Genomic DNA, 13,340 nt, shown 5'->3' on the forward strand with positions numbered 1-13,340 from the left:
TTTTTATATTCTCATCACCATTTCTACGTTACATTTGAGTGCAACATACAGAGACTTTTCCTTCTTGATAAAATTCTCCCACCGGTCCTGTTAATCCACCTTTTGTATATCCTACTCCATTACATTAGCTGAGCGAGGATCTTTCTCCTATTCGCGTTCTATTGCTCCATCACATTTCTCTGGGACCAGCCTTCCGTGCAGTCTGGCCCACGCTAGAACGCTTAGCCTCGAAGCGAATTTCTCCAGCAACGTAATGCAGTCTTCTGGCGAGACCGGACTTGTCCGTCTTAGCTTCTTGGCTTGTATTGCCTATTGCTTCATTCTGCTGTGGGTTAGACAGACCCTCCCTTGTTCCATTTGGAATAAGACTCCCAGAAACGTTAGTGACCGAGATGGAATGAAGTAACTCTCATGGGAATTTATTATCCATACGTGCCACTCCAGGAACACAATCAATTTCTGCATATGCTGTGTCAGAATATCTTTGCTGAGATTTATCAGTCGCTTGTCTAGATCAGGATAGATCTGAATTCGTCGACTAAAGTAACGGACGCCTTGATGAAGATTCTGGGAGAGATTAACAAGCCAAACGGAACACAGTATCCCCCGTTATTCATGTACCGTGTAATCCAGGCATGTCAAACTTGCGGCCCGCAACGAATATTTTTGCAGCCCGCTCACAACAGATGCGGCGGTGGTGTGCGTCGGCGAGCGCGTGGGCGGCGGTTACAAGTTTTGGCCGCGGGAGAAACGAGCGCGGGTGTGGGGGATGCGAGGAGCACGGCCGGAAGGAAAAGCTGGCCTGCATCGGCTGGAGTCGTACGGTGGCCGGGCGCAGTCATCCTGCACTCGTGCCGTGTGTGGGAGGACACGGGGGCGGAGTCAAAACCCCGGTGGAGATACTGCATTCTGCCTCCTGCCTGGAAGCCTGGTAAACCTGGGGGGGGGGGGGGGGGGAGGTGGGCAAGGCCTGGGTGCCTGTGGGACAGGACCTGGGGTATGGTGGGCAGGGTGGGCAGGTGTGTCTCTGTCTCTCTGTCCCCCTGTCTCTGTCCCCCTGTCTCTGTCCCTCTGTCTCTGTCCCTGTGTCGGTCCCTCTGTCTGTGCCTCTGTCTGTGTCTCTGTGTCTGTCCCTCTGTCTGTGTGTCTGTGTCTGTCCCTCTGTCTGTGTCTCTGTGTCTCTGTGTCTCTGTGTCTGTGCCAGTCCCTCTGTCTCTGTCCCTCTGCCTCTGTGCCAGTCCCTCTGTCTCTGTCCCTCTGTCTCTGTCCCTCTGTCTCTGTGCCTCTCTCTCTGTCACCCTCACCTACTCCCTCTGTTTTTATCTTAACTGCCCTATACCTACACCGAAATAACCTATTCTGCTTTCTTCCAGATCTGACTCAAGTTTCTCACGGGGGACATCGGAAGACTGGTAGGGAACACCTCCCCTCCAGTATAGTACCTTGAGGGACTGCGGATCAGGTAAGATCCCAGGCGGGATTGCTGCTTTGGAAATCAAGAGGGGTATTCTGACACTGCTTAATGGGTTCAGAAGTCATTCACATCTAGCTTTTTTTTCCTCGTTTCATGAGACAGACAGACAGACAGACAGACAGACAGACAGACAGACAGACAGACAGACAGACAGACAGACAGACAGACAGACAGACAGACAGACAGACAGACAGACAGACAGACAGACAGACAGACAGACAGACAGACAGACAGACAGACAGACAGACAGACAGACAGACAGACAGACAGACAGACAGACAGACAGACAGACAGACAGACAGACAGACAGACAGACAGACAGACAGACAGACAGACAGACAGACAGACAGACAGACAGACAGACAGACAGACAGACAGACAGACAGACAGACCTTTTCGAAATAAACCTACATTTCTATGAAAATGTAAGTTTTTTTTTTTTTTTGCGGCCCACCTAGACTTAAACCTTGTTTATTTGGCCCTTGTTAGCATTTGAGTTTGACATGCTTGGTGTAATCATTATACCCTACACGTTACTCATGTAACCTTATAACCTACCCTGTTATTCATGTACCATGTAATCATTATACCCTTCCCCCTGTTATTCATGTACCGTGTAACCATTTTACCCTACCCCGTGTTATTCATGTACCGTGTAACCATTATACCCTTCCCCCTGTTATTCATGTACCGTGTAATTATTATACCCTACCCCCTTTTATACATGTACCGTGTAATCATTATACCCTACCCCGTTATTCATGTACTGCGTAACCATTATACCCTACCCCGTTATTCATGTACTGTGTAACCATTATACCCTTGCCCCTGTTATTCATGTACCGTGTAATCATTATACCTACCCAGTTATTCATATACTGTGTAATTATTATACCCTACCCGCTGTTATTCATGTACCGTGTAATCATTATACCCTTCCCCGTTATTCATGTACCGTGTAATCATTATACCCTACCCCCTGTTATTCATGTACCGTGTAATCATTATACCCTACCCCGTTATTCATGTACCGTGTAATCATTATACCCTACCCCCTGTTATTCATGTACCGTGTACTCATACCCTACCCCGTGTTATTCATGTATTGTGTAACCATTATAACATACCCCTGTTATTCATGTGCCGTGTAATCAGTATACCTACCCCCTGTTATTCATGTACCATGTAATCATTTCCCCCCCCCCCTGTTATTCATGTACCGTGTAACCATTATACCCTACCCGTTATTCATGCTTTGGCAATACTGAAAATGTTCTTTCATCATGCCAATAAAGCTTATTTGATTTGACCAATGCCTTCCATTTACATCAAATCTCACATATTTGTGGTGCAGGGATGAATCCTGTGTATCTATTACAAATAACCCATCCTCTGGCTTGGACTTCTTGAATGACGTTGTTCAAGGCCTTTGCATCTCGGAGGAGATTGTACTTCAGGATCCCCGAAACAGATTCGGTCGAGGCACTTGTACAAATGTCAATTGTCCTTTATGGGTTGTGCCCAATTGTGATGGTAGGGATAAACATGCATGTACTCTTGTGTTTGTTGTTGCATGTCCACCCACCAATCAGGGGCTGGGTCATATTTTGCAAACACCTGGGGGAAAACCCCACACCTAGCTGGAGAAGATAAGATCAGCTCTAGCTGTGAGCTCAGAGTTCTTTAGCTGAAGGAGCTATGAGCAACTGTGAGTAGCTGTTAGCAATAGCTCAAGATTTGGGATTCCAGCTGCAGTGTCAACTCCAGCACTTAGGCTTGGAGTACTGTCCATAGGACATTGCAGGGAAGCAAGAACAGGGGAGATCTCTTTAGAGAGATCCCTGCACCCAGTTCTACAGGGTAACCCCAATTTCCCAGTTGTGTGTGTGTGTGTGTGCGTTGATTTACTGTAAATTAATTGTGGATATTTTTTTCCAATAAATTAATATGATAAACTCTGTTTCTGTCTGGCGAATTGATCCCTGGTGTGATGGTCCTGGTCCCCTGTGACACCCATACAGTAGCGAAATGAGGTCCTCTTCCTCTGACCGCAAATTGCAGGGCTCGCCTCATTTAATGCTAACTTGCCTGTCCTAAAAAAATCCTCCTCACTAGGGACACGTAAAAGGCTGCTTTGGCTAAACAACAAATATCGAGAGGGGGACAAAGGCCTTCCCGGTCAGTAGTATTTTGCTTCTCTAAGAAGCATTCGGTCTTGCAGAGGCAAAGAATTTTCCTTTTCTTCTTTGCTGGGGAGAAAGGGCCCATTCCCTGTGATACCTTAGCTATTATGGGGGTCTAGTTTTCTCCCAAACAGAAATTCACCTTTGTAGGGAAGATAAGTTGATCTTGTAAGTTGAACAGTGCTCTTCTTGCTGCCACTGACAGGCCCATGCTTCTTGCCGAGACGCGCACTACGTCGGCAGATGCTTCTGCTATATAGGCCGGTCGCCTTCTTGATTTCTGATAATGCCGATAGAATTGAGGTTCTCCTGACACCGCTTTCCAAACCCTCTTCCAGATTGCCTAGCAACATACGGCTCTAAAAAATGAGGCTGTGGCTACCATAGGCGCGCATGCGAGACCCACTGCCTGAAAAAGGATTTCTTCAGGAGGCTCCATCCTTCAATCCAATGTGTCACGAAACGCCACAGCATCTTCCACTGGTAATGTAGTCTTTCCTGCAATTCAGGCGATTGCAGCGGCCACCTTCAAGGAATTTTCCCAACTTTTGACGTCTTTGTGTTAAGGGATACATCTTGGAAAGTGTCTCCGGGTGACCAATTTATCATCATGCTGATTCCATTCAGTCACTATCGTCAGATGAATCACATTGCTCTCCTTCCAGGGACTGCTATAGCACGTCAGGCTCCTCTGACGAAGTTGCGCCTCCCCTTTCCAGTCTTATTTGGGACAGTAACAGGGACTTATCCCTGTTGAAGAAACGGCCTCTAAATGCAGCAGGGAGCTGGTTAAGTACTGCCAGGCAATTGACCAGACTCCACCTGCCTAATGAGAGCTCTGTGACAGTGTGTCATGGGAGACACATGAAAGAGATTTTCCTCAGTACACAAGGGTGCCAACAAGAAAAAGGAGGTCTTGAGTGCACCGAAGGACTGGTCATTGAAAACAAGACAGATGGGGACCATATCTCTTTACCTGGACCCAGGACCCTGCCAGAGACTGGACCCTCCAACACACCACTGACCTGAAGGGCCATCTGCTTTAAGGTACCGCTGAGACTTTGGGGTTGGTATACTGGTAAAGGACTTTTCCCGCCAGTCTTACAGATAGGGCCCTGGGTGTGAGTTAGCCCTTACACAGGGATAGGTGTTTGCTGTTTTATGTATATTTTTGTTTGCTGTGTTATTTAAAGGAACAGACAAAGCCTTATATTAATGTCACCCTAAAAACGGTCTCCATTTTGCATACCTCTGCACACATCTTACAGGGACCTTGAGCTCTTCTGGGTTTATTTAGCCATAATCTGAGAGACCGTATTCTTCATCCAGGATAGGAGAATATAAATCTGGTCATAAAGGCCCCTGGCCGCAGATAGAAGCACTCCCCATCATTTCTTTGAGCACTGGCTTACTAGGAGCTGGGCATATCCTGGATAATTGCAGGCCGCCCATATCACTGGCTTTAACCACCTTCCACTCAAATACCCCAAAGGTACTGCATCAAAGATAGAGAATATAGGAAACAATCTTCCCTCCATTGTTAGTCTCTCTTTTGTATTCCAATCATTCTACCAACTAGGGACTCGACAAAGTTTTGGGCAGCGACCCCTTGTATTATTATTCAGCATCTATAATCATTCTGTGCGAAATAGCAATTTCCTTAGTCCTCAGAAACGCTTCAGGAAGATCAGGCACAATTAGATGGTATTGCCCCTTTAAGACTATTGTGGGGTCCGCATGGCGTGCGTGACAGAGTGTCATTGCCGCTTTGAGGGGATGAGAAGGCCCACATAAACACGCCCCATTTCTCTGCTTCCCGCTCACAGAGGAATCCAGCGTGTCTTACCCCAGCCATGCGTTCCAGCCTGCCTGCATTCTCGGGTGCTTCTGCAGTGTTCTGCCCGGACGCAGGGCTTCCGGATGGATTTTCCAGACGGCACTTCTGCTGGAGCTTCAGGGGCAAAGAGGCCAACAACCCCACAGATTGAACAAATACAGCCCTGATGAGTCCCAACTTAACAAAATAACAAACACTAAGTGCTACATTGTATGACAGGAAAAAGACGGTCTCATATACCAGGGAGGGGCTCATACCAGGACCCGGCAGAAGCTTTTCCATTCCTACCTATGCCAACGGAGGAGCTAATCCCAATTAGTACCCACTGCCAAGTAGGGGACAGGAAAGTGGAATTGTTTTTTTGCAAGGTTACACCAGAGGTAAGAGCAGTACCTGGTTTAAAGATGGCTCCAGACAGCAGGTCTCACAAGGCGAGCGACTGCTACTCTGTGAGGGTCTCTGTTGGAAGAGCAGGTGGCTTCCCGTCTCATCTTTGGGCTTCCTGAGTTGATCCTGCAGATACTCCTCCCTGGCCTGCAATTATACACATCACAACATAATCCTATCTGTAGGACAGTCCTACTGAAGACATGGTCCTCCCTCGTCTTGTGTAATAGGAGGGCGTTTCCTGGGATTGAAAGAGGACGTGTGGATCTAAACAGACTGCCCAGAACCCCATGCACTACACAGATACCCGCTTCCAGGGGATACTAATCCAGGTCAAGCAGGGGATACTAATCCAGGTCAGCCAGGGGATACTAATCCAGGCCAGGCTTCCTTCAAACTAAACCAGGACCGGCTCATTATCACATCCGAGCCGGGAGCTGGTTGCAGACACACACACACACACACACACACACACACACACACACACACACACACACACACTAAGAGTAGTAGATCTTGTGCACCAACATTTCCTCTACAGGAAACGTCAGGTTTCCTTATAACATTTGCCCTGTTCCTCCGGAGAGCACCTAACTTGATTTTTTTAACTCAATGTTTCTCAATTATTAAAAATATAAAAAGCATGCATGTTTTAGGGCAGTTCTTCTGTAAGCGACAGAAGACGCGTCCCCACCTGTCTGTCTGTGTGCTGGTGTCCGGAGCATGCAGGCGGTGACGGGTCACTAGAAGTCCCGGGGCTGGGGACAGCCTGCTTTGCAGGTCTCAGCTCCTGCTCCAGGATATTAAGGACGATCTGCACAGAAACGTAACCCGATTCAGTTCATCCCCAACTATGGAACTGCTCATCTACTCAGTTTAGAGACACACACTGGATGTACTAAAGGTCCTTTGAGCAAAAGATTTCTTGACTATAGACGTAGTATAGTTAATAGATCGTCCTCAGAGGCACGCTCTCTCCTGTCACAACAGAGATCCTGAGTGCCTGAGGGTCATGGGACCAACATATACCCCCCACTAAACTTGGGGGTGTGGTGGTGGGGGGGGGGGGGGGGAGAAACAGGTTCAAGGCCCTTTGCATTAGAGAATCTTTCTGGCTTTATACTTTGGGCACCATCAACCCTTGAACTTAATGAATGTATTTATACTATATTATGCTGGTGATAACAGTGTCCTGGATCCATTATTGAAAATGTATTATATCTGTTTTAATCCTTATTAATGGCCTTTTGGAGTGGTTTTGATTGGAGTATTGTATTTTGTTCTTTGCCTTTCGTGTATTGATCTTGTTCTGTAATAGAACGGTTCTTCCTCAGCTTGCTTACCTAGCTGTATGGCTTCTGTATGGCTTTAGAGATCGCTCTTATTAGCTCTATGTTAAATTGTTGTTAGGCTAGGTATTGTACCTTTAATTCAATGCTTGGACATGGTTGCTTAGCAACAAGGAGATATTTAAACCAGCACCTGATCTGAAGAGTGCATTACCCTGAGGAAGTCACAAGTCTGTGATGAAACGCGTCGGGTCACTGAGTGACATCCGCACGCCATCGACGAGTTAGAAGTGGAAAGCAAAAATAACGGTCCAAACACTCCGGGACTTCCACTCGATCTTTGGAAACCTCCACGTTATTTAATCTTCTACTACTTATGGAGAGGAAAAAAAAAACACCCGTAGATTACTTTAGCTCGATCTGACAATACTGCTGCATGTGCGCCGCAAACCCGCGCGTCTGGCAAAATAACGTCTCTTTCGTGCATGTAATTATTAGCACAGATCCCTGTGAATGCATCTCTCAGTGATCATATATCTCTCCGTTAAATATGTTCTGCAGTATGGTGCACGTCTTCGATTTTCTTTTTAGATAGACACACAAATCAGTGCACACACAGAGGTGGCATTTCCAGTCAAATAAAAAAGAGGGAGACTCCAAGGCCTTCTTACAAAAAAATAAAAGAAAGAATACAATCCAACTCCATTACAAGGAGACTTTTACATATTGGTTACATCTTGTGAAAAATGAAGGTGTTCTTTGTAAAGAGCCCAGAGGAAAGTCATTATGTAACATGCTTGTTGTCTGCCGCTTTTAGCTGTTCTGCTCATTATCACATCATTGCACTTAGATTTTTGCCCACAGATAAAAGGCCCCACAAAGATGATATTATGGCAACCCAAATATCTGCTTACCATGGCAACATCGAACCGCTCATGTATTATACAATATTTGTACAGGTCTGATTCATTTGTGTAATTTACCTACATTAAATTCACTAAACATCACTACTATTAATTCACTTTGGTCTGCGCATTTGCCTGGTTGCTGCCGCGGCAGACAGCAGCAGCAGCGCGGCAGACGGCAGACAGCAGCAGCAGCGCGGCAGACGGCAGCGCAGCAGACAGCAGCAGCGCGGCAGACAGCAGCAGCAGCGCGGCAGACAGCAGCAGCGCGGCAGACAGCAGCAGCGTGGCAGACAGCAGCAGCAGCAGCGCGGCAGACAGCAGCAGCAGCGCGGCAGACAGCAGCAGCAGCAGCAGCGCGGCAGACAGCAGCAGCGCGGCAGATAGCAGCAGCAGCAGCGCGGCAGACAGAGGCAGCAGCAGCGCGGCAGACAGCAGCAGCAGCGCGGCAGACAGCAGCAGCAGCGCGGCAGACAGCAGCAGCAGCGCGGGAGGCAGCAGCAGCAGCAGACAGCAGACAGCAGCAGCGCGGCAGACAGCAGCAGCAGCAGCAGCAGCGCGGCAGACAGCAGCAGCAGCAGCGCGGCAGACAGCAGCAGCAGCAGCGCGGCAGACAGCAGCAGCGCGGCAGACAGCAGCAGCAGCGCGGCAGACAGCAGCAGCAGCAGCGCGGCAGACAGCAGCAGCAGCGCGGCAGACAGCAGCAGCAGCGCGGCAGACAGCAGCAGCAGCGCGGCAGACAGCAGCAGCGCGGCAGGCAGCAGCAGCAGCAGCGCGGCAGACAGCGGCAGACAGCAGCAGCAGCAGCAGCGCGGCAGGCAGCAGCAGCAGCAGCGCGGCAGACAGCAGCAGCAGCGCGGCAGACAGCAGCAGCAGCGCGGCAGACAGCAGCAGCGCGGCAGACAGCAGCAGCAGCGCGCCAGGCAGCAGCAGCAGCGCGGCAGGCAGCAGCAGCAGCGAGGCAGGCAGCAGCAGTAGCAGCGCGGCAGGCAGCAGCAGCAGCGGCAGACGGCAGACAGCAGCAGCGTGGCAGACAGCAGCAGCGCGGCAGACAGCAGCAGCAGCAGCAGCAGCAGCGCGGCAGACAGCGGCAGACAGCGGCAGCAGCAGCAGCGCGGCAGACAGCGGCAGACAGCAGCGGCAGACAGCGGCAGCAGCGCGGCAGGCAGCAGCAGCGCGGCAGGCAGCAGCAGCGCGGCAGGCAGCAGCAGCGCGGCAGGCAGCAGCAGCGCGGCAGACAGCAGCAGCGCGGCAGACAGCAGCAGCGCGGCAGACAGCAGCAGCGCGGCAGACAGCAGCAGCGCGGCAGACAGCAGCAGCGCGGCAGACAGCAGCAGCGCGGCAGACGGCAGCAGCGCGGCAGACGGCAGCAGCGCGGCAGACGGCAGACAGCAGCGCGGCAGACGGCAGACAGCAGCAGCGCGGCAGACGGCAGACAGCAGCAGCGCGGCAGACGGCAGACAGCAGCAGCGCGGCAGACGGCAGACAGCAGCAGCGCGGCAGACGGCAGACAGCAGCAGCGCGGCAGACGGCAGACAGCAGCAGCGCGGCAGACGGCAGACAGCAGCAGCGCGGCAGACGGCAGACAGCAGCAGCGCGGCAGACGGCAGACAGCAGCAGCGCGGCAGACGGCAGACAGCAGCAGCGCGGCAGACGGCAGACAGCAGCAGCGCGGCAGACAGCAGCAGCGCCGCAGACAGCAGACAGCAGCAGCAGACGGCAGACAGCAGCAGCGCGGCAGACAGCAGCAGCGCGGCAGACAGCAGCAGCAGCAGCGCGGCAGACAGCAGCAGCGACAGCAGCAGCAGCAGCAGCGCGGCAGACAGCAGCAGCGCGGCAGACAGCAGCAGCAGCCAGCGCCACTTGCTGCCAGGGGGCAGAGGGACAGACTTACCTGTCTGATCAGCGGCTGGGACTGGCTGCACTCACACAGGGAGTTAGACGCAGACACACACGGGCTCAGAATGGTCTCTCGCACGGAATCCTTGTGCTGCTCCAGCAGACTGCCCACATACTGTAACAACAGCACAGGGGCAGTTACAGACCCATCTCACGGGGGCTTATACAACATGACAACACAGGGGCAAGTTACAGACCCCTCTCACGGGGGGGGGGGGGGGAAGAGTGGGGCAGTACCTGGTTTAAAGATGGTGTCAGACAGCAGGTCTCACAAGACGAGCGGCTGTTACTCTGTGAGGGTCTCTGTGGGAGGAGCGGGGGGCTTTCCGCCTCATCTTTGGGCTTCCTGAGTTGCTCGTCCCCGGCCTGCAATTATACACATCGTAATCGGAACGGAGATCAGAATGTGAGACCCTGATGTTCAGCCTCACACAGGGAGGAAGTGGAGGGGGAACGGGGGGGTTGAGGAGGAGGAGGAAAGAGGAACGGGGGGGGGGGGAAGGGGGAGGAAGAAGAAAGAGGAACGGGGAGGGGGGGGGGGAGGGGGAAGAGGAACGGGAGGGGGGGGGAGGGGAGGAGGAAGAGGAACGGGGGGGAGGAGGAGGAGGAACGGGGGGGGGGGGGAAATAAGTGACGACACTGTACAGAAGATAGGCCTAAGCCAGAGAAGAGAGGAAGAGAAGGTAAAGCGGAGCCGGGTGCAGAGAGAGAGATGCTGCACACGATGAACCTCCCTGATACAGCCACACAGGGGACACACTAACGTCACGGCCGAGATCCAGTCCCAGCGACTGCTCCTTGTGACTTGTCCTTTGGGAAGTCACTTTGTCCCCCCAGAAAATCAGATTGTAAGCTCTGTGGGCAAGGGGCTCAGCGGGAGAGTCACTACAACTGTATGTACAATGCTGTGTGTGTGGTCCAGGACCACATCACAAAAAGGGCATTATCCTCATCTCCTCCAAATACCTCAAGCGCATTACCAGCGAACCACTGACTGACAGCCGCCTACTGTCTCCCGGCGGCAAAATAATAATAACAATGATAATAATAATAATAACAACAATAATAATATATATATATATTTTATTAAATAAAATCTGACAATTCTTGTACCCCAGTTTTGTAGCAGGGAGCCTTTAATAAATTACTTCAGTCGCTATTTACGTCTCTTGCCCCCTAGGCACGTTCTATAGCGCGCGCGGATTGTTAGTTGGCTGACGTTAGTCCGCCTTTCTATAGAAGGGGCGCGCGCGCGCACGGCAGGGAGAGGGGAGCCGGCAGACAGCGGCGAAGATGAGGAAAATCGTCTTTTCGCGCCGCTGCCTGCGCTCAAATGTATGTATGTGTGTGTATGTGTGTACACACACACACACACACACACACACACACACACACACAGACACACACACAGACACACACACAGACACACACACAGACACACTACCTGCAGCTCCCGGCACTATATACAGGAAAAGCATGCGACACGTGCGTTCACATAGGAACGCGCGGCCGCACGCTGTATATAACAGCCCTTAGGTTACGTCCATAGGGGGGGGAAGCCGCTCGGACGCTCCGCGCTGAGCCCCGGCATCCTCAATGAGGATGTCTTTAGAGGGGGCTCCCGCGAGCGTCCGCAGGCGTGCTGAGGCGTCTGAATTTTCAGCCGACAGCAGAGACTGTTTTTCAGCGCGCTGTCGGCTGAAAACCTCCAATCGCAGCAAAGCAGCGTTAACGTCACGGCGCCGTGTCCCCCGCGTCCCGATTACCCCCGCTGGCTCGCCTGCCAGTCCATGGGATCGCTCCTGACCGGGCAGGCGAGCGTCAGCGCGGAGGAGCGCGGGCCGAGGCTCTATGGACGTAGCCTTAGATCCCGTGGGAACATGTAAACGTGCCACGTTGGTGGGAGGAGGGTGCCCCGTGTCCCCTGGGATCATGTAAACGTGCCACGTTGGTGGGAGGAGTGTGCCCCGTGTCCCCTGGGAACATGTAAACGTGCCACGTTGGTGGGAGGAGTGTGCCCCGTGTCCCCTGGGAACATGTAAACGTGCCACGTTGGTGGGAGGAGTGTGCCCCGTGTCCCCTGGGAACATGTAAACGTGCCACGTTGGTGGGAGGAGGGTGTCCTGTGTCCCCTGGGATACCTCTCCTGTGGGAACATGTAAACGTGCCACGTTGGTGGGAGGAGGGTGCCCCGTGTCCCCTGGGAACATGTAAACGTGCCACGTTGGTGGGAGGAGGGTGCCCCGTGTCCCCTGGGAACATGTAAACGTGCCACGTTGGTGGGAGGAGGGTGCCCCGTGTCCCCTGGGAACATGTAAACGTGCCACGTTGGTGGGAGGGTGCCCCGTGTCCCCTGGGAACATGTAAACGTGCCACGTTGGTGGGAGGAGGGTGTCCTGTGTCCCCTGGGAACATGTAAACGTGCCACGTTGGTGGGAGGAGGGTGTCCTGTGTCCCCTGGGATACCTCACCCGTGGGAACATGTAAACGTGCCACGTTGGTGGGAGGAGGGTGCCCCGTGTCCCCTGGGATACCTCTCCCGTGGGAACATGTAAACGTGCCACGTTGGTGGGAGGAGGGTGCCCCGTGTCCCCTGGGATACCTCTCCCGTGGGAACATATAAACGTGCCACGTTGGTGGGAGGAGGGTGCCCCGTGTCCCCTGGGAACATGTGAACGTGCCACGTTGGTGGGAGGAGGGTGCCCCATGTCCCCTGGGAACATGTAAACGTGCCACGTTGGTGGGAGGGGGGTGCCACGTTGGAGGGAGGGGGGTGCCCGGTGGATTACCTCTGTCTGGGTGCCGGAGCTGACAGTGCGCGGGGGTCCCTGAGAGGAGCTGGGGGGGCTTTGCTGGGCTGAGTCACTGGGATGTTCCAGGAAGATGAGAACGATCTGTAAGGACGGAGACAGGAGAGAGTTACAGGTCTGATCCTTCCTGGCTGCGGCTTTTCCTTACCCAGGCCACCCGCAGCTCCGACGCGTTCCGTGGCCGAGATTTTACTTCTACGCACGAGCAATTCTCTAACAGTAAAAGATCTTAAAAACCTAAAAAAAAGGTTCTCGTCTTTGTTTAGTAACCGCTCAGACTGGATGGCGATGAATAAAATGCGGAGTGGCGTTGCCCACTGCCGGACGTTGGGCGTTGCCCACTGCCGGGCGTTGGGCGTTGCCCACTGCCGGGCGTTGGGCGTTGCCCACTGCCGGGCGCTGCCCACTGCCGGGCGTTGGGCACGAGACTACAACAGTGCTGACCGGGGCACGTCGTATGGAAACAGGCAGTCAGTGAGAGATTCTGTGTGATAGCGTACTGATCGGCACTATCGCAGTTTAATAAACAGCCCTCCCAATGTGCAGAAAAGTGCAC

The 13,340-nt window shown here is 52.6% G+C and overlaps 1 protein-coding gene across 8 annotated transcripts in view; it reads right to left on the reverse strand.

The window, feature by feature from the left end:
* The window catches only part of LOC142487972 (uncharacterized), a 102,833-nt gene that overhangs the window by 70,060 nt on the left and 19,433 nt on the right, over positions 1-13,340 (reverse strand). For 7 of the 8 annotated variants that reach the window (XM_075588208.1, XM_075588204.1, XM_075588207.1 and 4 more), the window contains exons 6-10: positions 12,764-12,868; positions 10,212-10,340; positions 9,970-10,089; positions 6,576-6,695; positions 5,888-6,028 (exon numbers count right to left, since the gene is read on the reverse strand). In XM_075588208.1, coding sequence (XP_075444323.1) covers positions 5,888-6,028; positions 6,576-6,695; positions 9,970-10,089; positions 10,212-10,340; positions 12,764-12,868 — 615 coding nt within the window. The remainder of the gene's footprint in view (positions 1-5,887; positions 6,029-6,575; positions 6,696-9,969; positions 10,090-10,211; positions 10,341-12,763; positions 12,869-13,340) is intronic. The other variant, XM_075588209.1, reaches the window with a different exon arrangement.

This window comes from Ascaphus truei, chromosome 2 (assembly GCF_040206685.1).
Source record: "Ascaphus truei isolate aAscTru1 chromosome 2, aAscTru1.hap1, whole genome shotgun sequence".
Classification (NCBI taxonomy): Eukaryota; Metazoa; Chordata; class Amphibia; order Anura; family Ascaphidae; genus Ascaphus; species Ascaphus truei.